Raw genomic sequence first — 24924 nt, forward strand, 5'->3', positions numbered from 1 at the left:
CTGCTTTATTTTTGGCACAGGTAATTGCCTTCTGTAGCTGAAGAATTATCTTTCAAGTCTATTTATTTAGTAGCTGGAGGAACTGTGCCTTCCAGGTATGTCTTTGAGCCTTTTAAACTATCAGATAATGACAGTATATTGATGACCTCTGAGCTAGCCAAAGTGGGAGGGCAAATTACAAGTTTTCCCCTGGGTAGACTATTAAAGAACAATTTAAGAGTTCTAAGAAAATATCAAAAGGTGTTTTTTTTTTGTTTTTGTTGAGTTACTGAGGTATAACTCAACACTGTATATATAAAGTATAATAATAATCATTTTCATACATTCCATTTGCTTTTCTTTTTCCACAAGCCGGTACATGCTAGATAGAGATGTGTTACAGCTTCTCTAATAGTATCAAATTTTTATTTCTGGCATGCTGATACCTGTGTTGTACAGTATTCCATATAAATGATTTTTCTTTTAGATTTGATAGCAAACATTTAGGCTAAACACAGCCAGGCATCTCAAAGTCTACAGTAAATTGTACAGCTGTGTTAAACGCCCCCCCCCCCCCCAAAAAAAAACAGCTTATCAATATTGCTTTTTAATAGTGTTTTCCCTTGGGGAACAATGCTACTATTTCAGCACAGACCTACTGTATATTGGCATGATAAAAACACCTGTGATGGGCATAATGCAATGTGTGTGATATAAAGTAAGAGAGCAAGCCATACTGACCAGTATCTACAGTATCTACAATGACACCATGAAACTAGTAGTAGCAACAAAGCTATATGGTGGTTTTATTAATAATTCCAACATATGTTATCATGCATACTATTTCTGCTTATGCTATATACTATTAAAGTGCCATAGCGTTTGTTGTATTGTATTTTTACAGAATGCACGCAGTTCGTCATTTTTATAAATCAAAAATTTGAGCCAGTGATGGGCTAATACCATTATTAATACCATACTCCAACACAACATATTTCTTAGCATAAATGTTATTACTGCTTACATTGTGACATAATTACTAGTGGCAGCAGCACTGGTTAGCACTGTTGCCTTGCAGAAATGAGATCCTCAGATTAGTTCCAACCAGGCCTCTATCTGCACATAGTTTGTTTGTTCCTTTTTTCTGCAGGATAACTAGCTACTGATTAAATTGACTCTAGTATGTATTAATGTAATTTAGAGCTTTGACAGTGAGCTCCATTGTGATTTTGAAATGTGACATGGGACTAGACTGGGGGGCCGATTCACTAACTTCGAGTGAAGGATTCGAAGTTAAAAAACTTTTTTACGTTTTTTTTTTGGCTACTTCGACCATCGAATGGGCTACTTCGACCTTCGACTACGACTTCAAATCGAAGGATTTGAAGTAAAAATCATACGACTATTCGACCATTCGATAGTCGAAGTACTGTCTCTTTAAAAAAACTTCGACCCCCTAGTTCGCCATCTAAAAGCTACCTAAGTCAATTTTAGCCTATGGGGAAGGTCCCCATAGGCTTGGATAACTTTTTTTGATCGAAGGATATTCCTTCGATCGTTGGATTTAATTCCTTCGACTCGAACGATTCGAAGGATTTAAACCCTCGATATTCGACCCTTAGTGAATCGGCCCCATAGTGTCAGTAGTGGTAGGCGAATTTGTCCCGTTTCACTTCGCCACGAAATACATATATTTCTGGCAAAATTCACAAAAATTCACAATATGGGCAAAAAATTTCGAGGCAAATTCGCAAATGTATTCGGCAGTGGCGAAATGTGGAAATTTGTCGCAAATTTGGGCTTGTCGAATAAATTCGCCCATCACTAATTGTCAGTTTCCCAGGAGCCCTCAGGTCATGTGATTGTGCTCTGATAAACTTCAATCTTTCTTTACTGCTACACTGCAAACTGGAGTGATATAACCCCTCCCTTCCCAGCAGCCTATCAACAGAACAATGGGCAGCTAACCAGATAGCAGCTATCAGACACCTCTGCTTAAGGATTTGTTTGCATTGCTAAAATTGCTCACTAGCCCCAGCTCTCCTTTTTTTGCTTGTCGTGGTGTAATACAATGGGAAGGGGAGAGACAATAGCATTCTCAAAGCAGTTCTATACTGAAGTCCTTGCTCCTTCTCAAAGCTCAGAATCAGTCGCAGATGGCTGCCTCCACACCAATATTATAGCTAAAAAAATATGTTGTTGGTTCAAGAATAAAATTTTAAATTGTAGAGTTTAAATTATTTGCAATGTAAACAATTGTAGAAACAATGTAAACAATGTAGAAATAATTAGTAAACCATAAAAAATAATGACAGAATCCTTTCATTAACACCTTAGAAAAGTAACAGTAGTGTTTCTCAGGAAGGTAACTAACAGTCTGCAGGTATTGTGGTGAATATGAGGATTTGGTAATCACACAATATTTTGTGATAGTTATAACCTTTCTAGCTAATTAGCTTTCTAGCTAATTTGTGATAGAAGGAAAATCGTTCGATCCATGGATTAAAATCCTTCGAATCGTTCGATTCGAAGGATTTAATCGTTCGATTGAATTGAATGAACGAATAGTGCTAAATCCATTGACTTTGATATTCGAAGTCGAAGGATTTAACTTCGACAGTCGAATATCGAGGGTTAATTAACCCTCGATCTTCGACCCTAAGTAAATGTGCCCCTAAATATTGTTTCTTAGTTTAACTATGAGCAACTTGAAATAAAGGTAACATGAGTGTGAACTAGATAGAAAAGGATACACAGTTAACTTTTTTCAATAAGTTCATATAAAAGATCATATGTGTAGGGAAGTTTATTAGTTATTACTACTTGCATGATACCTTAACACTGTTTGAATGCAGTCTATGTAGTCCATATATAAGTAACACTCTGCCTTCTCAAGTGTTAAAGGCATACTGTTGCTGGAAAACATATTTTTTTCAAAACACACCAGTTAATAGTGCTGCTCCAGCAGAATTTAGATTTTTTTTATATTTAATTTTGAAATGTGACATGGGACTAGACTGGGGGGCCGATTCACTAACTTCGAGTGAAGGATTCGAAGTTAAAAAACTTTTTTACGTTTTTTTTTGGCTACTTCGACCATCGAATGGGCTACTTCGACCTTCGACTACGACTTCGAATCGAAGGATTTGAAGTAAAAATCATACGACTATTCGACCATTCGATAGTCGAAGTACTGTCTCTTTAAAAAAAACTTCGACCCCCTAGTTCGCCATCTAAAAGCTACCGAAGTCAATTTTAGCCTATGGGGAAGGTCCCCATAGGCTTGGCTAACTTTTTTTGATCGAAGGATATTCCTTCGATCGTTGGATTTAATTCCTTCGACTCGAACGATTCGAAGGATTTAAACCCTCGATATTCGACCCTTAGTGAATCGGCCCCATAGTGTCAGTAGTGGTAGGCGAATTTGTCCCGTTTCACTTTGCCACGAAATACATATATTTCTGGCAAAATTCACAAAAATTCACAATATGGGCAAAAAATTTCGAGGCAAATTCGCAAATGTATTCAGCAGTGGCGAAATGTGGAAATTTGTCGCAAATTTGGGCCTGTCGAATAAATTCGCCCATCACTAATTGTCAGTTTCCCAGGAGCCCTCAGGTCATGTGATTGTGCTCTGATAAACTTCAATCTTTCTTTACTGCTACACTGCAAACTGGAGTGATATAACCCCTCCCTTCCCAGCAGCCTATCAACAGAACAATGGGCAGCTAACCAGATAGCAGCTATCAGACACCTCTGCTTAAGGATTTGTTTGCATTGCTAAAATTGCTCACTAGCCCCAGCTCTCCTTTTTTTGCTTGTCGTGGTGTAATACAATGGGAAGGGGAGAGACAATAGCATTCTCAAAGCAGTTCTATACTGAAGTCCTTGCTCCTTCTCAAAGCTCAGAATCAGTCGCAGATGGCTGCCTCCACACCAATATTATAGCTAAAAAAATATGTTGTTGGTTCAAGAATAAAATTTTAAATTGTAGAGTTTAAATTATTTGCAATGTAAACAATTGTAGAAACAATGTAAACAATGTAGAAATAATTAGTAAACCATAAAAAATAATGACAGAATCCTTTCATTAACACCTTAGAAAAGTAACAGTAGTGTTTCTCAGGAAGGTAACTAACTAACAGTCTGCAGGTATTGTGGTGAATATGAGGATTTGGTAATCACACAATATTTTGTGATAGTTATAACCTTGGCAGCATTTTTTATAAATAAATGATTTGCTTTATGCCAGACCAAGAAGAATGGCCCTAAGCTACATTTTAAGACTGGGAAAATATTTATATTTAATAAATGCATACTGTATTTGGGCTAGATATTCATCCTCAGAAAAGAATTTCAGTTAAACACAAACACCATCCATTTTTCAATATATGAAGGCAGCACATCACATGACAGTATCAGTGGAGAGTGGTTTCTTGAAATGAAAGTATCAATGTCTCTTCCTTTTATTCATAATTCTCATACTTACATTATGGTGTGAATGTGTCTCAGATGCATGGCAAAATGCATTACGATTAGCAACTGGCCTCAAAACTTTCGTGTAAGGATGGGGATCATGGGATGTCATGAAGCCAACATTTAACAAACAATTGAAATAACTTTTTAGTCCTCCAGAATATTGATCAGACCTAACCAAAATGAATCACAGAAATATCTAAGTGGTAATTTAAGATTGATCATTTGGACTATGAAATGATCCTAAATTGGGTAAAAATTTCCATTTCCCCTGTTTTCAGCTCATGTATTAATATATTAAATTAGCCCAGTCAACATTCAACAAGTCAGACGAATTCTAATTAAAATGGTAACTCTGAAAATAGCTGCCATTATTTTAGCATCTTTCCAGAATTTTTTTAACATATATTGAGTAATACATGCTACTTCATCAGTAACCCATAGCAACCAATCAGCAGGTAGCATTTACTGGTCAGCCAAAAACAAACATCCAAATGGTTGCTAAGGGTTACTAGATATGAACAAACTTTACACTGTTTAGTTCGTTACTCGATATTGGGCCAGATTCAATTCAGTGAGAAAAAAGTTTATCACTTAAAAACTCATAAACGATATTCAATTTGAGTTGCAATTCACTTCAGAAAAACTTATCTTACTGTTTATCATATGAAACCTCTATTGAAGTCTATGAGAAACAACTGGATCTGAATTTGGAGAACAGTTTTTCCTTCTTGAATTGAATCTCGTCTATGAGAACGTTTCTCACTGAGTTGAATCTGACCCTTTGTCTTTCATTTTCTAACATATGTTACTGTGTGTAATTATAAACCTATGATAGTAAATTAGCCACAAAGTGTTTCATTTTATGTGTGTGTGTTTAAGACTATTAAATTAGATATGGATTTGGGAGGCCAGCATCATTTCTAAAGTGAGGCTATGAGATGCTGTCTAGAAGCAATTATAAAATATAATTTGAACTGTAATTTTTCTGGGAATATTTCAAATTGCCCAACTCTGAACTCTGTCCATGATCAAATATATTTTTTTAATTTCTTACAGTTTTTTATTAAAGTAACTGATTGCTCAGATGCAAATTTACTATTTCAATACATTAGCCTTTTTTATAATCTTGTACTCAATTTTGAACTATTGATATTGGATTCTGGATTAAATAGTGACCGAAAGCTGCAAAAAGAACCAAAATTTCTTGTGCTATGTAATTCAATCGCTTTATTTTTGATCAACAAAATAATTGCTTTCTGTTTTAATAAAACAATTCATAAACAGTTTGACATCTACAAACTCCATCTTTAACACAATAATATTTTTTTCCAAAGAAAATCTATTGGACACCTATTAAAAGTACAATGTTTTCCAAGTGCCCTTCTAAGAATATACATTCCTATTGTATATATATATCATTGAAATATCCTAAGGATCAGTTCTACCATCTGTGCCTTTAGAAGTGGTAACCACATAAATCTGAACTGATAGATGCTTACTTACCCAAATATAATTTATAATGATTATAGAAATAAATGCATAATGAAAAGAATGTTCTGCAAATCATTCTAAAAGTACAGCAAGACACTTCATCAGTTTTCCACAGTGACTCACCTTGTTTATTAGCAAATCATATTTAACTTAAGTACTTGAAAACATGTCCCCGTCTGAAAATCACTTAAGAAATTGTTGATTGGTGGCTAAAAATTACTGCACAGGGACAGATTTTCGCAGTGTTAGTTAATAAGGCCTGTTGTTCTTTAAATGAGAACAGTTATGCTGATGAGTGATAAAACCAACTATTGTGATGTTTTAATACAACCTGCAAGAAGGTCATAACAACACTATATAGAACTGGCATGAGTCTAAAACTTTATTTTTGTTTAACTCTTTTCATTGAATTGGAAATTGTCATGACAAAGCAACGTTCTAGTGACATTTTAAATTAGGTTATGCAACTGCATCTTGCATTCTTGAATCATTTGCCTTTTTCTTAAATCACAAACAGAATTTACAAAAACCTGAAAATGCACTAGAAAATTATACATAATATTTGTGGATCTCTACTTGCAGTGTTTATGGGTTGGTTAAACCTTTCTACTTTCCTCAAAATTATAAAATATAATGTAAAATAAGCTTTATTCCCATTGTAGATTTATGCAAATCCTTTTTTGCTAAAACTGTTTGCTCATTAGTTCAGTTTATTTTAAGGATTTCTAATATGTTGTTTGCCATGAATTAGACAGAACTCAGCAATAACTGCTTTATATAACAGTTCAGCATTCTACATTTTATTCTGAGTATATTATATGTGTGCTTTTACAGTACATAACCAATATAAGTGTAATGTGACTTTGCGTGTTTATGTTGAGTTCCTTTTAAAGGATAAACTGATATTTACAGGAGCATCTAGATATGGCAAAATACAATATTCAAAGTGAGTGTCAATAACGTGAATAAACACTAAGCTATCAGTAAATTAATTGGATAAGAGATTTGTTACATGTTTTGGGGCTTTGGATCAATATTGTTGGGTCTAATGAACATCTAGTACTACAACAGTTTATTAAAGAAAACCTAAACATTATTATAATTAACATTTCCATAGATTTAAGTAGCTGTATCAATACTCAAGTGTATCATACACTTAACAATGCTTTAATAAGGGGACAGAACGGCACAGCTAAATTTCTTTATGTGTCATCATTATGCAACTCAAAACAAAATATTGCAGAAAATTCCTGTCATGATAGTAAGCTGCCTATTCTGTTTTGGGATACTTTCCGGTATTTGACATTTTTATTTACTAAGAATGTATTTAAACAAACAAACAAAGAAGGAAAGACAAACAAAAATCACTTTATTTGTAACACATTCATGATTTACTTGTAGTTTCCAATTTGTATAGCAGATCGTTCATATACACATCTGAATGTTGCTGGCTGAATTTCCCAGTATTGCACTGGATTGCTAAAAAGGCTGATGCCTGTGTATGAGGCCTTCTTTGTGTTATATCCAAGTGGGCAGAAATCATTTGTGGAGACAGCAGCAATTTTATTGTTATGAAGGTACACAACCTGCAAAATTTAATTTCATATTAATCACAAATTAAATAAAATAACAGGCCAAAGTCTGATGTGCGTTTATGAGTAATGAATGATAATAGTTTTTTATTTACATTAATGTTATACCAATAAGATACAGACACAAGTAACATTTCAATCCATAAGTTAAAAACAGATGAACATCTATGATTTGGATTATTCTAAATGATATCTAGAAGACTATTATTCTTTTGTGTGTAGCCGCCTGATGTGCACATGTCTGAATTTCGGTGTCTGAAGAGTGGGTGGTATCTTTTAGATACAACCTTTACATTTACTGTAAATTATTGTCTTTCCTGTGCATTCAATTACAATCCTGATCCACAACCTCAACAGAACTACCAAGCATGGGCCATGTGATATTTCTGCAAATAAAAACATAGACTCTAACATATAAAGTGACAGGAGGACTGAAATTCTGGAACTGGCATTATTCTCAATGTTTCCCCTTTGTTTCTATATATTATTATATAATTGAAAGCATGCATTACCTGAATGTACTTGTGTTCACCAAGCCCAGCAGGCACCTGTGTCAGGGCATTATGGTCTAAGTGAAGTTCCCTTAAATGTGGCACACCTGATACCGTTCCATTTTCAATAGTAATGATCTTGTTATAACTTAGACCTAACCTATAACAAAAGTATATTCAGAAATTAGGGATGGTGGTAATTAAGTATATGTTAGCTTTATTTTTACTTACTTTCTATGTGAGCTGATGTACTTGTTTTGCAACTTCTGCAGTTGTAAGGATTGCAAAATTGAATGGAAAGTTTTGCTAAATCTCAGATATTTGAACATGCTATAAGCTTAAACATTGTAATGTGTAAAATATGCTGATCAGATTTCACAAAACCAAAAATATGTTTTAAATCTTTAACAATTGCAATGTAAATTACAATGCTTGCATACTGTATATTCAGTATGCATTTATATACTGTATATCGTACTTATACTTGGTCTCATGCTGTAACTAAAGGGCTAACTTGAGAATCAAACACACAGATATTTACAGGCACATTATAAAGACCAATAAATAAAAAAACAATAATGTATCATGGCTTTTTGGTTTAAGTCAAGACTAAGTTGTTGTGCAAGAAGAGCACAAGTGGCAGGTGTTCTGTCATTTTTTAATCCTTGCTCATGAATGAAACTGTCACTAACTGACCAAAAACATATGCCTGTCTCTAAAAAGATGCTGGCAGCTCAATCAGTCTGGCTGGCTATTAGTTACCAAAGACAAATTTGCACAAAGGCAACAATGTTTTTCAAGCAGGTAAACACCCAGAGTTTCAATGTTTGTAGATACCTGTAAATAGAATCCATTTAAATACATAAAGAACTGTACACAATCAAAATCAACCAATTAGCAGCGATTTGTATGATAAAAGTAAACAATAGGTTTGTGCATATCCTAAGTTGGATGTACTCTGATTTGGTAACATGTATGTTATTTCTCCACTGCCTTTACAAAAAAGTAAGTCTACACTCAAAAGAGAGATGGGTCCTTTTGACTCCTGATCTGCCAGTGCAACTTACATAAGCTGACTGGAGACATTTAAGTAGGTAAGGGACTCACATATCAACTGGGATCTTATGGCAACATACTGTAGCAAGGTCTGTCAAACTGTCCTGAATTGACCAAACTGCCAGATCATATTGTTGTATTTATGGATAACACAAAAAGCTACTCTGCAAAGAAAGTCCCTGAAGCAAACCACCATAATTAGGTTAGTGTAATACTGCCAGAGACCCTATTTGGCAATCTTTAAAGTGCAGTAGTTGATGCATTAAAAGTGATGGAATGATTGATGAGGTGTGTGCATCCTTTGTAGGCTAGCAGAATGGAAAATAAAACATTTTTGAACAAGTCTAGTATGTGTTTTCTGAGAAGATATTTTAACTGCCTGTTAACCTGACTGTCTGTGCTTGTTATCAGTCTATTTTAGCCTCTGGGGACAGCACATGTTTCAACAGTGTTATCTGCATATTTTATTTTCTACATCAGGTGTCAGGAAAGTGGACATTTTGCAAAAGTTTCTAAATGATGTATCAAAACTTTAATAAAACTATCACTGCCTTATATTTTAATATCCTCTCTCCATACAAACAATGGGTGATATTTACCATTGCAGATAATATTTCATAAAGGTCAAGTTCTCTTTAATTCACAAAAATCACATTAAATATATCAAGCTAGTTGGGTGTGATGAGTATGGTAAGGTTTTGAAAAAGCATGACATAAGTATCAGGACTAATCAAAATGTTAAATACAGTTTAGCATGCAACAATTTATTAATAGTAGTTAATTAGAGATTATAACATATTGTAGTTCCATAACTACATAACTGACTATTATATATGTATTCCATAACTACGTTAACTGACTAAAATGAATACATGATGAATACGTACTGTATCACAATAGTATGGCAAAGACACCCAGATATAGTATTGACTTCTGATTTTCTGTATACAGTACCAGTGGAACTAAATGCCCAAAGAAAGTTTGCTTGTTTTGAAATAGAGTTGCTTCACCTCTTCAGACTGGCAATAGTATATATATCAGATGAGTTACAACCTAACTTTACTTACTCTCTAAATCTAGCTATGTGGCCATGTCCTGCAATTCTGGGTTATCACCATAAATAACCATATCCAAAGGTTTTAGGAAATATTCAGCATCTGTATCATTCAACCCTTTTATCTATTACACACACACACATATAGGTTATTAAGTGGAAACAAACACACATAGAACTACACACAAATGTAAGTAAATGAAAGCAGCTGTTATTTTTATGCAATATTACCATTTTTAGAAGGAATGTTTAAAAAAAAACTGTTATTCTTAAATTGAAAATGAACTGTCCATAAGACATTTTGTATTTTGTAAACCTCCAGTTCCTGTATATGAGTCGGGTGCCTTAAGTTTGTTTGTTTTTGGTCAATATTCAAAATCCTGCCCATAATTTGATTAGACAGTGTTAATGGTGTTTATGCCAGAAACAAAAGACTAACAAACTGAGCATAAGTGGTACTTACTTGGCAAGGTTGTTTAGCCCATTTAGGCTGTCAGAGTCAATTTTAGCGATTTTGTTTCCATCAAGGTGAAGCTCAGTTAATGAACTTGGAAGACCTTAAATGGAAAAAAGGGCAATAAGCAATTATAATATTTTATTTTCATTTATTTTCATTTATTTTCATTTCCAGTGTACCATGTACTTTGTGTCAGAAAAGAGATTGTTGGAAAATCTTTTTGTTCACTTAGCAACATTAGATCTTGTCTAACCACTGCCCCATGCAAACGCTAAAACTGATTTCTCATAAGAATGAACAGTTATATAAATAGCTTCTTAGTTTGGACATGTATTTCATACTATATCATGTTCTTCAATTGCCTGTTTTCACATTGCATTGGCTCCTCCTGGAAAATGTATAATTTGTCAGTGATCTAACTACAGTGGTCTTGAAGTTAGAAATTATTTTTGAAGGATAATATACAATTCTAGGTTACCAGTGTTATTGTTCAATGATCTAAAATACTTCCATATTTTTCCCATCTAATCTCATTATTATTACTCAAAACAGAGCAGGCTGACATGAAAAAACATCTTCTCATGGGCCAGACAGGGTCTCAAATGCACCAAAGTAAATGGATGCAGCAAATAAGCTCCTTCTTTTACATATAGATCAGATGCAGATCTAATTTGCTTAAAGGAAAACTATACCCCCAAAACAATGTAGGTCTCTATTAAAAGATAATGAGTAAAACAGCTCATGTGTAAAACCCTGCTTCATGTAAATGAACCATTATCATAATAATATACTTTTTTAGTAGTATGTGCCATTGGGTAATCATAAATAGAAAATTGCCATTTTAAAAAATAAGGGCCGCCCCCTGAGATCGTAAGATTCACTGTGCACACATACAAACCACATGTAAGGTCACATGAGCCAATTACCAGACAGAGTTCTGCCTTTTGCTTCCTCACTTCTTCCTGTTACAGTTAGTGTTGTAGTATTTCTGGTCAGGTGATCTCTGAGGCAGCACAGATAGAGTCACAAAATGGTGGTTCAAGGCAAGAGATGTAAAAGGGCAATATTTATGTAAATATATATTCCAGTTTGGTAAGATTCTTTAATATGTCATTCAATTTGATATAAACTATCTGTTGCTTAAGTATTCATTTTGGGGGTATAGTTTTCCTTTAAGTTTTTTGCTCTATTTTCACCACCACATTTTCACCACCTGGCTTATACCAGGGCAGTCATTTTTCTGGAGAAAGGACCTTACTCTGAAGGTTCTGTTACCAAGCACAATCAAAGGGGTTTACCAAGAAACGGTGCATGCTGCAATAAATTCTAAGCAAGGACTTATCCTGCTCGCATTACCTTGTGTGCCAGCAATTTCTTGTACCAAGCACAATCTCACAATATAACTCTTGTGTCTAAGGAAACTGATTTGCATAGACAAATAAGATTATTGTTACCATTTATAAAGTATAAAATAATAATAAATCCATCTTCATTAATAATCTTTTTTCCACAATAAAAAAATTGTGTGCAACCTCAAAAAAAACAGAAACAGATATAAAATTTACCATGCATCAGCAAATTTGAATTTTGTGGCACTACAATTATGTTGTACAGTTGTACGCAGGGGCAGCAGCACCATACATTTATAACTGTTTTTCCAAAAACTATAAATCCAGCTGTTAATCTTCCCACCTGTGCACACCGAAGGAAAATCTAAATATAAAGAGTTGCTTGAATACCAACTGGTATCCACTGGTATCATTAAGATACCTCCTCTTCAGGAAATGGAGGCAGAAGTGTGATAAAAGTGCATGTGTGCCTTACTATGATTCTGCTGACCTGAACTACATTCCACTTGGTGTCATTCATTTTGTTGCCTACAGCTAGGAGTAGAATTATAAATAGAGGCAAGTTTAAATCTGTAAACTTGCCTGCTATTCAGTGTATTGTTAGTTGCTGTAATAAAAAAATAACTGTACATCTATATTATCTAAGTTGTGCTGGGTGATCATCAGGTGCAATACTGTAACAATGTTGCTTCTTAAATGTCATCACTATACAAATAAAATATACTAATTATTATCACAATGGAAAATAAAGGAACTAGCAAGGATAGCTTGAGGTAGCATAACACTAGCCCAAAAGTCTACTGGATATTAAACAGTTTCATTTGAATGCTTTTCTGCAAAGATTACTAGGGGATTTCCTTAGTGTACCATTTTAGCAAGAAAGTAACCCTAACATATTGTCTTTTTTCAAATCTAAATGTTATCCAATAGCTATTTGCAAGTTAAATAGGTACCTTGTGAAATCATGAGGTTTTGCTGCCATAGCATTACTCATCATTTCTCCTACTTTAATCCAACAAATAAATGACTAATTCATTACAATAGGGACAGAGATAAATGATGGAGCTTGGCACAGAAAAAGTGAGTCATGATTAACCTCAAATGGCATTGTAGAGACTGTTTCCCATTAACAATTAATAGATCAAAGTAGTTGTGGTAGTAGTTTAATAATGAATTTTCAAGATGTCCTTTAAAGGGGAAGCTGGAGACTTCCTAGGGAGCTAGGGCAGAACTTGAAGACCAAATAATTTCAGGGGAGGTTTCTGACATATGACCATGCCTTACTTTTCAAGCTTAACCTAATGTCCCAAACCAACCCCTGCATTAATAAAGGATCTGTGCTACTTATATATAATTTAATAGCTACATTAACCAACCCCCATTTCCAAGTGGGCACACCTGGAATCCTGAATCTTCTGGTCTTTTGCTTTTTTATTCCTCCATACCCCTTTAGTTTTTTGTGGGGACACTGGGAGAACTTGTGTCCTTGGTTATTGAGAATAAAGTTGGAATTCATTCTTTTGCTTTAATTTAGCAATGGGACATCTCCCTTCTTTGCAACCAACAAAAATGAGAGTGAAAAAAACATTAAAATTATATTGTAAGCCTAAACAGATTAGTCTAGTGTACACAGTACAATGAAATTCTTACTTGAATGGCTTCTTCACAGACGAGACATTTAACAGTAAAATAACAATAAAATAAACTTACAACAAAGTTCTGTTTACTATAGCTATATACAATAAAATTACAAAAAGGCCTGTCTTCTTCTATATACGGTAAATAAGTCTACCCTTGCTAACATGTACTATTATCAAAATGACCATAACCTTAAAGTGCAATTGTAAAATGTAGTGTTTAACAGTCTTTAACATTTGCAGTGTATATTAGCGATATTCTTCATAAGTATGTTGCTAAGCATATATTGCACATTATATTGCATTTTGTGAGCATTTACTATTGCACAATATAAACAGCCTGTTCATGTCACTTGTTGATCAATAGACTGGTAGATAGACTTATGTATTATCTAAGGATACCAACAATAATATTGTGAAGTGGTAAAGCTAAATCTTTGCAATATTTACTTTTTCTTACCTTTAGGTATATTGGTCATATTGGTATCAGCAATTCGGAGGTAAGACAGCTTTTTCATTCCTTGAAAAGCTCCTTTTTCAACTCCTGAACTTTCTATTGGATTTGTACCCAATTCTGTGTATCAACATAAACAGTTAATCATTGCAGTTTCTAATGTAATGAATTAAAAACAAACAAGTGAAAGTTTCTAGGGGCAGATTTATCAAAGGTCGAGGTGAATTTTATATGGAAAAAGTTCAAATTTCGAGTTGTTTTTGTGTACCTCAACTAGGGAATAGTCCAAATTCAAAAATTCGAATTTCAAAATGTATCTCGTACTGTCTAGAACCTATTTGGAGTCAATTGGTGGACTTTGAAAATTCAAAGTTTTTTTGGGAAAAACTTTGAATCAAATTCGATCGAATGCACTATTAAATTAATTCGTATGATTTGAATTTGGCTGAATACGGACCTATTCGATCAAAAACGGACCTATTTGACCAAAAAAAACCTTCAACTTAATTTCAGTTTGACCCTTGATAAATATGCCCCTAAGAGTGTATTTCCTTTTTATTTCCATACATTATAACTTGTAAACTTGAACTAAAAACAGAAATTACCCCTGCCAGAATCACTAAGAATTCTAGAACAGAACCTTACATTTCAAGAATAAGTCATGCTTCACATTTTTATACACAGACTTAATAAGACAGGATGTCGAATGATTACATAACCTGTAACATAGTATGTACTAGATCAATTATTTGTAGTTTCAGTCAAAAACAAATCCCCCACAAAAAAATGCAGCCAAAACACGAACCAATGCCTTTGACAGAATATTCATATTTTAGTAAATATACTTACCTACTTCTGTTGTGAACAAAAATGTGCTTTGAAGTATTATGGTTTAAGTCCTATTAACCCATATTAACCAATTGCATTCAAATAGGTAACCAATAAATGCTACTGAACTCATGGATTACTACACCTGGTGCAAACATTTTCCATTTTATGATATTACCTCCAAATATTATTGTTTAATTTTAACCAAATACTGAGATTCAGCAAAATCCAATATTTCTAAATATTCTGCTGAATCCCAAACCAAATAGTGAATATGGAGTACTCCTGTTAGGTATAAAATATGCAAGTTATTTATTTGATATTTGGTATAGCTGTAAGTGTTCCTTATAATAGATAGACATTGCACATAATACATACTCTTCCTAAAATGTTGTAAAATGTATATAGCAATTATATGTGTTTCTTGTTATTCTATGTTAACTATATAATTTTTTAAAAACTTAATTAATATGCAATATTTATGGACACCTATTAAATAATCTTTATGTGAAATCCAGTTTAATGGTAATAGTATGTTGTAATATATTGGTCTCAAGCAATCAATATTTCATTACTTACCAACCACAATCATGTTATTTAATCCATCAAACACAGATTTCTTCAGTTTTGTGATTGAATTTTCATGAACCCGAAGTTCTTGGAGTGATTTTGGCATGTTGGCTGGCAGGTCTTTCAGGTTATTTTTTGATAGGTAAAGCCTTTCCAGTTTTGTAAGAGAAGCAAAAGCAGAAGGACTGATTGACTTGATTTTGTTATTAACGAGAATTAAAGCCTATAACAAAAAAACAGGAAACCTTTTTTTTATTGCATTCCTTAGATTACAAGCAGAAATAAATTGTAAAGCATAACTAAATGCTCAAAACAGAAATGTCTAAGAGCAAATATATGCCATACTGGATATAAATACTGACATTGCAGCACCTTAAAAATTATTAGTGTACACTAAAGCAATATGAATACTAACGTGCTAATATTTTATTGGACTGGGAGTTGAAATCCACAAATTGTTATTTACTGGAGCCACTATAGAAAAATTTTTTTTTTCCTGCAAGAGTCATTTGATTTGACCTTGTATGTTTAACTTTCAATATGCATTTCTGATAACTTTGTCAACATAAAGTAAGCGGTACAGTGTACCTTCATAAAAGCAAAGAGAACAAGTGAATCAGTTGGAATTGATTATTTAAATGTCTGTAGAAATAAGTCAAATCAACTGGACTTGACAAACTCTCAATCTGGGCAGCTAAGTGGCAAATGAGATTCAATGTTGATAAATGTAAAGTCATACACCTGAGATGTAAAAATATCCAAGCCACTTAAGGACATTAGAGAGGGTTCAGAGAAGGGCAACTAAGTTGGTAAAAGGTATGGAAAATCTTAGCTATGAGGAAAGACAAATTGGGGATGTTCACACTGGAGAAGAGGCGCTTAAGGGGAGATATGATAACTATGTATAAATATATAAGGGGATCATATAATAATCTCTCTAATGCTTTATTTACCAGTAGGTCTTTCCAGCTGACACGAGGTCACCCATTCCGATTAGAAGAAAAGAGGTTCCGCCTAAATATTCAGAAGGGTTTTTTTTACAATGAGAGCTGTGAAGATGTGGAATTCTCTCCCTGAATCAGTTGTACAGGCTGATACATTAGATAGCTTTAAGAAGGGGTTGGGTGGCTTTTTAGCAAGTGAGGGAATACAGGGTTATGGGAGATAGCTCATAGTACAAGTTGATCCAGGGACTAGTCCAATTGCCATTTTGGAGTCAGGAAGGAATTTTTTCCCCCTCTGAGGCAAGTTGGAGAGGCTTCAGATGGGTTTTTGTCTTCCTCTGAATCAACTGACAGTAAGGCAGGCTAAAAAAAGTAAAAAGGTTGAACTTGATGGACGTGTGTCTTTTTTCAACCTAACTTACTATGTTACTATGCTGTGTTTTTTCCTTGAAGACGTTTCACCAGTCATCCAACTGACTTTCTCAATTCAGAATAACTTGTAAATAGGATCCTTTTTCGGGAATATATCCTCTGGAATGTTGCTCCAATCAGCATAATCTGTTTATCATCATTTCATTTTGAGTTTTTAAGTGTGCTACGTTCACACTGTGTGACTGAAACTTTGGACTTTGCCAAGGACTAAACAAATTGTTTTGATTTGTTTGCCTGTGCAGGACTTTTTTTGCTTACCTCTTGGTTTCCTACATTGTTTGGTGTGCACCTCTGCGTTGTGTGTGTATATACCTTATATATATATATATATATATATATATATATATATATATATATATATATATATATATATATATATATATATATATATATTTATATATTTCAAAGAAATCCGGAATCGCGGACTTGAAAGGTTATGGAGATAGCTGAAACTATCAGTATTTAAACATCAGTAAGTCCTGCGAGTGTGGATTTCCTCGACAACTGTTCTACAGAACATAATGGACCTGCACCCAGGCAAGCTGAACTAATTACAAGTAAGTGCCTACTTTATGTGCAGTAGTATATTTGCAGTATATATATATATATATATATATATATATATATATATATATACTGTATATATTACATATATACTGCATATATACTACTGCACATAAAGTAGGCACTTACTTGTAATTAGTTCAGCTTGCCTGGGTGCAGGTCCATTATGTTCTATAGAACATATATATATATAAGCAAGGAAGAGCACTACTATTGACTGCTTAGCCAACTGACCGGGTGCTGGTAATAGCAAATACAAAAATAAATTTCAGTTGGTCTTTTTTTTATTCGAATTTTGAGTTGATGGGAGTTTGAAAAAACTTCTTTCACCTTGAAATTGACCCTTGATAAATCTGCCCCTAAGTTTAAGTGCTTGACACTCTCTCTTTCAGCTTAAAAAGTCAGCCCTTAAGCATCTAACACAGGTTCCAGTAGACTAACGTGAGGCTTGAGGCATCTTGATGCTTTTACAGGCCACTAACCCATGATATGCACTGACACAGAACTTGACTTATAATTTTAATATGCTGTATGACTGTGGGGTCAGTTTAATGTGCTTTATGCACATTTTTGGGCTACCTAAAAATGAGGCACTTACAAATATGCCACATTTTATAACATGGATGTGTTAGTAAATTATGGGTTTGAAACTTATCAGATACACACATACACTAGTATACAATCACAACTGCAGAGGAGTCTGTGATCTATGGGCAGTGTACTATAAAAAGTACCCTATATGTCATCAGAAGGGTGCACAGTAATGTTATTCTCAATCATCATGACTGACCACCAAGAGAAAACACTGACATTGCTGCTGAAATGTGTGACACAATTGTAGTACAACTGAAATATAGATTCCATTACTACTTTGCTAGTAAAACCTAACAGTGTAGCCCTTTATAATTTGTGCAAAACTCATTTAGTCACTAGCATAATGGGAACGGTTCATATAGGGACTAGTATCTTGTGACATCTGCTACTATGTGAGTCACTTGATTCTTGCTGTTATATAACACTCATGGGTAGGTTTCACAAAACGTTTTTGGCTGCATAATCACTATTGTTTTGCAGGTGGCTAACACTGAAATATTTTTTAACCTTCACAAGTTGTGAAATGATGTGTGGTATTCTGAAAATCCAGCAGAGGGTCACAAGAGACATTAAGGACATCAGGGAGCATTGGAGTAGAGGAAAAAACATATTTTTGCATTTCTTTAGGCAGTTGTGTGGGATCCGTTGTGGTCTGGTTTAAAGGAAGGGGGATCTTAGAGTAAAGCAATTACACAAATATAATTTAAATTTAGGGGGTTATTTACTAAACTTCGAATGCAAAAATCACAAAAAATGTGTGTTTTTTTTATATAAATTTTATATAAAATATTTTTCGGAATGTATTAAACCCCGAGGATGGAAAAGTCCGAATCTAAAAATCCGGCATCTCAGACCTGTAGAGGTTGCATATAAGTCAATGGGAGAAGTCCCAATGATTTTTTGATGTGCGCTGGGTTTTGGGCAATACCCTGAAGTTTTCTGAGTTTTCGAGGGTAAAAATTACGAAAAAATCTTGAAAATCGGATCAAAAAGTCAGAAAAATTTGCGAAAATCAAATTTTTTCCCGCAAAGCAAATTTTCGGGACATCATAATAATAAATAAGGGCAATATTGAGATAAATAACCCCCTTAGAGTGTAGGAAACTGTACTGTAAAAATCAATGCTTTAAAGTATCCTTTTCGATCAAAACTACCATAATGTTCTACTTTTTTTTCTATAATTGCACTGCTTGGGAGTTTGTCATTACTGGCCTAACAGATGTTTTCTATCACAAACTACATGTGATAGACCCAATATTTTCCATTCCACTTGGCCTGTTTTTTAAATTTTAGTTGGGCTGCAAATCTTTGGAGATTATGCAGAAATGTTGCATTTATAAAATTAATCTAATTTCTTTATTTTACCCCTTTTTACAGTTTGTATGGTCTTCAGTCAGATTTTCCAAACCTCCTTATGGGAATAAGAATTAACTATGCACAAACCTTACAATTGTTTATATTTCCTGGTAATATGCATTGTACTTTCTGCAGTGATATGTTGATATGTTTACAGCTTACTAATGAAAGGTTTTATGAACTAAACCCCTTATTAAAATGTATATGCTTTTGCTGTTTTTATAGAGGAATAAAATAAATCATGGTTTTGTTTAGTGCTTGTAAAATATGTCATGATGGCAATAAATTGTACTGAGATTATAATTTTCCATATGCAACAGTACAGACCTCTTGATTCACCACACCATATTCAGGATATATTTGCAAAGCAGCCAGACTCTCTCACCGTTGTAAAAATACAGACTATGTTTTATTTATTTGTGGCAGTCATGAGGAAAATTCCTTCTCTATAAAACCAAACTATTGGAACAGACAAGTAAGAATAGAAAAAGTGACAATATGTCTCAGACTTGGAGACACCTCATTCATTTAAAACCAAAGGAGCCAGCGCAAAACACATCATGTATAATTTCAGATGACATACACACATTACAATCAGATCAAAATATGACTAATTAAGATGGTCATTTAAAGACTAGGCAATAAAATAATGTTTTGTTTGTAAAGCTATAGGTTTAACTGACACTGACAGTCACTGATCAAGTGCCAACATTATGTTAATTAAAAAGTAAAGATAACCTATAAATACAAAGTTATCCTTACTGGATTTCCTGATAAGATATTATTTTTTTTATTTTTTTTATAAAATCATGTATTTATTGGAATTTATTAAACCCCAAGGATGGTAAATTCTGAATCAGAAAATCTGGCATCTCAGACCTGTCGAGGTTGCATATAAGTCAATGGGAGAAGTCTCAATGATTTTTTTAATGTGCGCTGGGTTTTGTGCAAAACCCCAGTTTTCGGGTGTAAAATCCCAAAAAAATTTGAAAATTGAAAAAAAAGAAAAAATCGTGAAAATATGATTTTTTTTCCCCTGCAAAGCAAATTTTTGGGAAAATGTAATAATAAATAAGTGTAAAAACCCCAAGCGAATTTGATCAGAGTTTGTAGCAGAAAATATTGAGATAAATTCAGACTTTGATAAATAACCCCCTAAATCTCCCAAATAATTTAAATAATTTAAATTTATTTTCAAAATACATGACAATGTATTTAAAGGGGAACTGTAACTGCATAACGTGCATTAGCATTTAACCAAACGATTGAAAATGGTTAATGTATACATGGTTTATTGCTGTGCTTTCTCAACCTAACCTTTCTTTTTCCTTCTTCAAATAAACACTGTTATGTCAGTGCCTTACAAATTTCTAATTTGTGCTATAATCAGCCAGTTAGAACAGGGGAAACCTGTCAGTAGCCCACAGCATTAGGAGGAACTCTCTAATTAACAGTTAAATATACACAACAACCACAAACAAAAAAAAATATTTATTAAACAAATGTATTAAATCAACAAAAGCCTAGAATATTTTTTTTTATAATTGCAACATTTCCCATTCCAGACAATAAACTTGAAGTCAGTATTCTCTATATGTGTCAACAATCCTTTCAAGTAATTGGATCTTATTCCTTAAAGTTTTGGACCACATTAAACCAGAACATAACTGGCCCGAAATAATGGTGATTATATGTACAGTACAAACAGTACATTGTTTTTCTAAACATCAACATGTCTGCCAACTTTCACATTAACTCCTTACACACGTATATTTGAACTGTAAGAACATTTGGTAAGTCATTTAGGCTCCATAAGAAACAGCCAGCAACAATTATGATCTATAGGCAAAAGGAGTCCATGTTACAACTGGGACTAGTCTCAAAAAAACTGAAGTAGGCAGTTCTAACATTGCCCCCTCGCTTTTAGGCGTGTATTTATTTAAAGGGCATCAATAATAATTAGCATTTTGCTAATCTATCTACATATTTTCAGTTGGTGCTTAACAGGATTATATATGTATTACCTGGTTACTGGGAAAATAAAAGACTCACTATATAAGCTACTTGAATATCAGCTGCTACTCTTTTATGTAATTTCCAAATTGCTGAAGTCCACTTCAGAATTTGGTGTCACGTGGAACATCTTGCAATACCTCAAATAGTAACTTGTAGGTGCACCTTATAGCTACACTAAGACTGAGTGATATTCCCCACATACCTGTGTAACACTCAAGTACAGATTTGCAATGTTGGATAACCCTTTGTTTTAACCAGTTTGAAGTTTAATATACAAACACTTGCATACTAACACAATGACAGCTATTTTTACAGGTATTCCAAGATAAAGGCCATATTCAGGATAAGGTCTAGTTAGCCTTATATAAATAAGCAGGGGATCCAATCTCTTGAATGTGATCTCATTGTAGATAAAAAAAATAAAGTTCCATTAGTTGGTGCAACTACTGTCTGAGGTCAAGCTTTGTTGCTTAGAATGACCTCTTATTAATACAAGTACTGTCCTACTATCATGTTATAATGTCCTTCTGAGAAGCCAAAAGAGGACATGCACTAATGGCCAAAGGAGCATAGAATTACATTTTTGGCAAAGCCAAACAGAGATATAATTCTTCTAGTATAACATTAGCAAATTGTTTTTTTTTATAATCTACATAGGGAGTTACCATATATGTAATAAAACCACAATTCTACAGGATATTTTAAGTGTATTGTAGCTCATTAAGACCATTGGATGAATGCTGTGAGCGCACTGTACCTTATTTATCTTAAGCTTACATATGGAGAATGACTTTGTATAAATTGGCATATGAGACTATCAGAGACAGTTTTCTTTGGAACCATTAGTACTACTATGTTCCCAGGTGTTAATTGCATTAAGATGGCTAAGGATAACATGAATTGAGTTATCCATCTGTATTTAATTATTCATTTATCCCCTTCCAGCCTTAGCCAATAATGAAGATCAGGTGTTTGGACATATTTATATATTGTAGAATCAGGATCCTACATGGTGAAAACTGAAGAATCACATTTATCAGGTCATAAGCTTCTCCCTGTCTCAAATAGGGTTATAACCATATCGCCATATTTTAGGCTTTGAAAATATTTTATATCATTTATTAATTTTAGGCTTTAGCTAATACAGAGAGACTATTTTCAGTGCCAACTGCTAAGTAATTAAAGGGGAACTATCATGAAAATGAAAATGTAATTTATCATAAAGAAATAGGAAACTTTCTAAATATAATTAATTGAAATTCTATGCCATTTCGGAAATAATCAAGTCGCTCTTCACTATCCCTCTGTCAGCATCTGTCTTTCTTGATTCTCTCTTCAGGCAGGAGTTGGATATCAGAATCACAAACACGGACTTCTTGGACACGTTTTTTGGGATTGATAAATTCTTATTTTATTTGTAAAATATGGTAAAGGTATGTCAGCAATGGCCCAGTGCATATAGCAAGTACTACTGACACATTTCGTGCCCTATGGCACTTCCTCAGAGTATGACACCTTATTCACCATATACAACTTATAGGTATCCCCAATTACAGACAATTTTCCAAAGAATTATCCTTAAAGGGATATAACCTAAAATTCCATACACTTTTTTTTAAAAACCTTAAAACCTTGCAAAAAGATATTGGGAGCAGACTGAATCATAAGCCGCTATTAGCCTGCAGGTTAGCAACAAATTCAGTAATTGAAAAAAGCGAAACAGCTACATTAAGTAGTGGAGAGTGAAACACCCACCCATCCAGTTACAATGTAGCAAGCCAACCAGTTCAGGCTATGGTTTCAAAAAATGTAACTTTTAATTTAAATTAGTATAAAAAGCTTATCTGGCAACACCAACATATACACTCACAGCGTGTGAGACTCTACGCCATGCAGGACCATATCCCCAAAATCACACACAATTAAAAACAGTTGCGCAGGCTGGAACGGTGGTGGATAATGACATATACTGGTAACGGATTTTAATATCCACTATTATTGCCAGCTCGATAAGGGATACAAAGTTCAGTTTCCATCAGTGCCCACCCTTCCCCCAGCACACCTCCTACCTAGCTACGTTGGGAAGAGTGGGAGCTAACCACACCACCTTCCACCTACACCGATCTTAAAATTGACTAGCCACCAGGTTGTCACCTCCCTGCCTAGTAGCATGTCTTAGGATGTGTCTCCTGACCAAAGTACTGGTTTAACTGGGCTTGATCCTCCCCCATGCCTTTAGCATTTATAAGGGGAGAGGGGTTGACACAACCAATGCGTTTCTTTTTTACAGGCTTGCTTGCTTCATCTTCCCACACATTCGGTTTTTAAAAGGGAGTGATTGCCCAAATAAACGCCAAAGTAGTGATTGCCCAGACCAATGCCAAAGTACCGGTCTAACTGGTCTTGATCCTACCAATGCCACAGCATTTATAAGAGAGAGAGAGAGAGAGGTTGCCAGAATCAAAACATTGGTTTCACAGGCTTACTCCTACCTCCTCTGCTTGCAGCTTTTAAAAGAGAGCTTTTAAAGTGATTGCCCAGACCAACACTATTTTTTAAAGGCATAAGACCACCATTAAAGGGACTGGTGTGGGGGTGCTACTACCAACATGAAACTCTAGCTATTAATCCTGCAGAAGAACTATACACAAAAATGTAGGGTTTGTGGGAGCACCCCAGGGCTAAATAAAATATACAAAGGAAGTGAAACTGACCTGGCCAGAATAGTTACAAACATACAAAGGAGAAAAAGTTGATCAATGCACATTCTCTGGTCCCCTGTTTCACTAGTAATTTCATTTCTATGAAATGCTAAAATAGTTTTCATTAGGAACTGTGTAAAAAATTGATGCATTATTTAAAATCATAATAATGTAAAGATATCTCCTATTTTACAGGGTGAATTATCATGCAAGATGAGGGATAGATTTCAACACATGTAAAACATACATTATCTTTTATATATTGTGCAGGTAGTTCAAAAATGTAAATTATTCTTACATGAAGGTTCTTTAGATTCTTGAAATCGCCGTCCTTGATTTCGGTGATCTTGTTGTTCTGTAAATCAAGTAAAGTGGTATCGGAGGGTATGTCCTTTGGTACTTGCTCCAAACCTGAACAAAATTTACATTGTTTGATTTTTTTTCTTAAATATACATTTCAAAGGACATTTGATAGGACAAATATGCCTTGTATATATATCCTTACTAACTGTCTAGTGGAAAGTTATAAAGGTGAATCTATGACCTTTTCTTTTACTTTTTACCACTTGCTTTTATGCAGTTTAACCTTGAGTATGCTGTCACTGTGACACACACTCTGATTGGGTAGAACCTTCCTCATTTCCCCTATAGCCTTCCTAATGTGTTGTAACTCATTAACAGAAAGCAAGAAGGGGACATGATTTAGCAGCTGAGGGCTGTAACACAGGCATATCCCTGTTTTTTCTTATATACTGCATAGAGAGCTACCATCAAATGTGTACTCCTCTACTAAGCACAGTTTGACAGGAAGCATAGTGGCCCTTTAATTTATATTTAAAGTACATATTTAAAATTAAGAATTGTCAGGTTCAATGCATT

General features: G+C 34.1%; 1 protein-coding gene across 3 annotated transcripts in view; it reads right to left on the bottom strand.

The window, feature by feature from the left end:
* Positions 1–5665: 5665 nt before the first annotated feature.
* dcn.L (decorin L homeolog) overlaps positions 5666–24924 on the bottom strand; it is a 32576-nt gene continuing 13317 nt past the window's right edge. For 2 of the 3 annotated variants that reach the window (XM_018251082.2, XM_041585173.1), the window contains exons 3-8: positions 24344–24456; positions 15447–15660; positions 14046–14159; positions 10606–10699; positions 8054–8192; positions 5671–7535 (exon numbers count right to left, since the gene is read on the bottom strand). In XM_018251082.2, the coding sequence (XP_018106571.1) occupies positions 7341–7535; positions 8054–8192; positions 10606–10699; positions 14046–14159; positions 15447–15660; positions 24344–24456 (869 nt within the window). In that variant the 3' untranslated portion in view covers positions 5671–7340. 3 annotated transcript variants of the gene reach the window in all.

Source organism: Xenopus laevis, chromosome 3L (genome assembly GCF_017654675.1).
Source record: "Xenopus laevis strain J_2021 chromosome 3L, Xenopus_laevis_v10.1, whole genome shotgun sequence".
In the NCBI taxonomy this organism is placed as follows: Eukaryota; Metazoa; Chordata; class Amphibia; order Anura; family Pipidae; genus Xenopus; species Xenopus laevis.